Raw genomic sequence first — 4436 nt, 5'->3', positions numbered from 1 at the left:
TGACTTTGTCACTTTCTATTGAATTCATTTCAATTTGGTTGGTTTCGATTTTAAGTGCCTACAGCGTATGAATTCAACGGGAATATGTAGCTACAGCCTAGCCGAAACTACATTATATTCTTGATATATGAATAGATAAATCGACTTTTTATCACTGTATCTAGACCATAAAGCACAGGTTCTAATACCGTCCAGCCAGATTCATTTGTGAATAATAGGCCTCCTTTGGCGTAAGTTATTCCTAAAGTATATATATATATATATATATATATATATATATATATATGTATATATATATATATATAATATATATATATATATATATATATATATATATATATATATATATATATATATATATATATAATTTATATATCAAGTAGATCAGATCATTGTAACACTAACAGCCTGATATACCCATTATACATAAAACATTACTAGCGGACAAGACACTTTTAAAGAGCGTATAGCGTCACAGAACTTGGCTAGGAAAGATATGAGAGTTTTGTGTAGTGCAAGATATTCATATATCAAACTGTTGGGCTGATAATTTGACTGAAAAGCTAAGAAAAAAAACCCATCCCTTCAGTGGCGTACACGAATTCAAGACAGCAAATCGCACACAAAACTAAACGTTTTTCTTTTCTTTAAACATCCTCCCACCACTTCATTTCAAAATATTCACTTTAGTATTGTAACTATAGTATATTCACATCAGCCGTGCATTTGATGTCAAGGCCAGTCCCGCACGACGCTCCTGATTGGCTGTTGATAAGCAATTGACTGGTCTGGAAACTCAGTCACTCGAGAGTTCTTATAGGCAGGATGTATGTTCCACCTCTCCTGATGGATGCTTTTGAAAGACGTATCCCTCAGGAGAGTTGGAACATACATCCTGCCTGTGTGAACTCTTGAGAGAGACAGAGTTTCTAGCTCGTGATTGGCTTATCAACAGCCAATCAGGATCGTCGTAAGTGACTGGCCTAGACATCAGATGCACTATGATGTGAATCTACTATAGCAGGTATTACTCTGAAAATGCCCTTCTCAAACGGTTGCATTCTTATCAGTTTCCTGTGTTCTTGTGTTTTCCCAGTAAGCTGCGACCTCCTTCATAGATTTCCCATAAGTTTCTGGAATGTAGAAGAAGACAATTATGTTGTAAACGAGAGAACCACATGAGAAAAACCAAAACACTCCATGTAGGCCTATCGTATCCTTCATGTCCAAGAAGAATTTGGATAAGGTAAAAGCGGTGATCGAATAGCAGGTGGTGGCTATCCCGAAACCTGCAGAGCGGACAGGTCCCGGCAGTACTTCAACCCCAGCAGTCCAGGTGGTTGGTCCAACTGCTCCTGCATATCCCACCATATACAGAGCGAGGCCGAAAAGTGGCAACCAGCTCAACCACGAAACATCCTGACCTAAGCTTTGAAGGTAAAAGAAAGTCCCCATGAGAGCAGACGCAAATGCGGCTAAAGTGTTTCCTGCGAATAGCATACGTCTCCGAGATTGTCCGCGCAACAGGAAAGAAGCAATTACACTAAAAACAAGCCGGAATACCCCTATCACCACCGAGCTCCAGCTTGGGCTCAGCCCTACCCCTGAATCATTGAAAATATGAACAACGTATATAGCAATGATTGCAAATCCGCCAAGCTGATTCACTGTGAAAATGAGCGACGAGGCAATGATTGCCTTAAGATGGCTTCTCTTTGTGAATATAGAGAGAGATGCTGAACACGTAGACGCCTTTCCACTCTGGGTGCTCCGGACAGCTTCCAAATCTGCCATGACTTCCTTTCCTGTAGAACGTATTCGTTCTAATATTTCTGTAGCTTCATTTTCTCTGTTTATTCTGGCTAACCATAGAGGAGATTCTGGTGAAATCAGCAACCCAGTAAAGGCAGGGACTAGTAAAACTATTGGCAGAAGTAATGCAATCAAATCCCAAGAAAGAAAACATCCAGCCAAGTAGGAGAGTAAGTAACCAATTGTAGCCCATATCTCAACGAAGCTGGTCATCATGCCTCTGATACTCTGGTCACAAATTTCGTAGGTGTACACCGAGACGAAAGGGTTCAGCAGGGCTACAATTATGCTCTGCAAAAGAGAAACGTGATGTCGTTAATGGAATGTCGTGAAATACTCATAATACAGCGTATCGCTGAAATGAACAAAATCTGTCTCATTATTAAGTTCATTTTCCACCAAACTCACCTGAATAACCCGGCTAGTTAAGAGAACTGTCTCTGCCATGCCTGCTTCACGTACAATTTCCCATGAAGCTACTGCCATGGTCATAAAGAAAAGACCAAGAGTGGGAGCCAAAGCCAACATCGTCTTTCTTGGGCCTAGCCACTCGTAGATGGAAGCGCCGATCAGCGAACCAGGAATGCACATCATCAGCGTAACAGTGGCTAGAAAAATAATTCACAGTGATAATTGACTTTAGACTAGCACATCAGTATGACATCAAAGAACTTCATATCAATAATAATATGAATACTTTAAATTGTGTACTGACTGAAAAGAACTGATCTAATCTAACTCAACCTAGGCTCCATTGCTATCCCGTAGCACGGAAGTCTAAATCATAAATCAAGTCAATCAGACATTATTCTTATCAGTAGATGCGTGGTAATAGTCAACATAATTCATCATCTGAGCTCTCCAGCACTGCAGAACAACATTGGAACCAGAGACATTTTACTTACCAAACCAGCTTTCCTGGTCAGTAGTAAGATGAATGACAGAGTCCTCACTTTCCCACTGAGGAAGAGCTGCAGCTGGGTAACCCCACGTTGCCATCATTGCCGATAACAGCAAGCCGACAGTGACTGAGGCCAAAATCTGTTGACAGGCAAATTGAAACATTGTACAAATCAGTGGACTGACAGAAAGGTACACAACACTAGACAAGAAATTTGTCTATTCTTATTCTGTACATATCTTGTGGAATACGGGTATTTAGAAAGAGGAAACTTCTTTGTTTTCCTAGATTATTAGTTATGGAAAACATAGAAAGAAAATGTAAAGGAAAGCAAATAAAATAATCGTCTCCTGTTTCCATGAATGAATTAGGCAACAGTACGTATAAAACGGATTCTGTAACCCAACGCGCCCCGCCATTAAAAAAGGAGCAAACAATACCCGAACCGTTTCAGTTCTCGGATGCATTTTCTAAAGCGAAAGAAAACTGTCGTCCCGCGAATATTTGAATGAAAGACAGAGCTTGGCATCAGCAGAAATGCCCCGCAAAACGAAAATAGAACAATGGCTGTACCCATGCCCCGCTTCTACTATACACATCTTTCGGGTTCGAGTTAGTTTAGTTTACCAACTGAATGATTCAATTTGTGAATTAATTCCGAAAGACCGATAGGCCTTGACTTTCACATGTAGCAAGGCATGAGTAGAAGTTTTAAAATGTCAGGCGTTTGGGCTAGCAATTTCAGCCCTAAAGATTTGCTGATCACCGGAAAGCTCTATCCTTCTAAGGGAGGGAGGGAAATCGCCACTGAACTGTGTAATTCAAGGAGTAGAGGTTAATATGACGTAAGTTTGAGAAGAGGGGTCTTGATGGGTGGTACTACAACTAGCAGTAAGGAGGAGAGAGAAGAGGCAAGGGTGGGATGAAAAACAGCACGCCCTGACATTTCCGGCCGGACGGTGACCAGGCATTTCACATTCACTGTCTTACCTGCCGAGCTCTCGGCGACGAGAGGAGGGAAAACATCTTCTATTTGTGCTGACGCAGCGGGGATTGGTCTACCCAGGTACAGACGACCCTTGCAAATGAGCGAGTCGTCACGAGGCTGCCATCGTTTTATACGACTCCAAGCCCTTGACGATTACACGATTTGGGTCTCTTGGGGATTGTGGGTATTGTTGGACCTCCCTGGTGGAGGACTCTCTAAGGATGGAGGGTGGGTGGCGTTTGGTCCTCTGTGGCGGTGGGTCCAAAATACTGCAGTTCAAGGTGACGTTACGCATTATAACCTACTTTTAAAACGTGAATCAAGACGTGAGTTGGATTTTCAATCTTTGATTTCTTTCGTGACGGTAAATATGCTTGAATATGCTACCACAGGCGTTTTCCCTATGTTGATTCGAATCAGATATTAGAAAGCAATTCAATAACTGGATGTTTTGTTCACGTTTCAAGTAACCCATTGTCGAAGCCCACTAAGTAGTACAAACCCTCCGATAAGTCTTGTCAGCACTAAACTATAATTCAAATTTAAAATACCCAGATATAACTGGTTTCAAGTAGATTGAGTCACGTGCAGCTACTTGTTGCCAACGGGTGTTGCATAAGAAAGAAAGTTATTGTCGGACCCTGTTGAATAAGGGGTTGGAACAAAACCAGAACGTAGTACCTACAAAATGGCTTTAACAAAAGAATAGCAGGGTGCGAATACAAACTCACCAAT

At 41.3% G+C, this 4436-nt stretch overlaps 1 protein-coding gene across 1 annotated transcript; it reads right to left on the bottom strand.

The window, feature by feature from the left end:
• Positions 1-410: 410 nt before the first annotated feature.
• Positions 411-4176, bottom strand: LOC135208225 (facilitated trehalose transporter Tret1-like). The gene is made up of 4 exons (XM_064240346.1): positions 3704-4176; positions 2718-2853; positions 2221-2420; positions 411-2103 (listed from the first exon to the last, which is right to left on the bottom strand). Exons 1-4 carry the CDS (start codon positions 3737-3739, stop codon positions 1048-1050), a joined length of 1428 nt encoding a protein of 475 aa, XP_064096416.1. The 5' UTR covers positions 3740-4176; the 3' UTR covers positions 411-1047.
• Positions 4177-4436: the final 260 nt, after the last annotated feature.

The sequence above is a fragment of the Macrobrachium nipponense genome, chromosome 35 (genome assembly GCF_015104395.2).
Source record: "Macrobrachium nipponense isolate FS-2020 chromosome 35, ASM1510439v2, whole genome shotgun sequence".
Taxonomy (NCBI): domain Eukaryota; kingdom Metazoa; phylum Arthropoda; class Malacostraca; order Decapoda; family Palaemonidae; genus Macrobrachium; species Macrobrachium nipponense.
The sequence above is the reverse complement of the archived record's forward strand: the minus strand, read 5'-3'. Positions and strand labels throughout refer to the sequence as shown.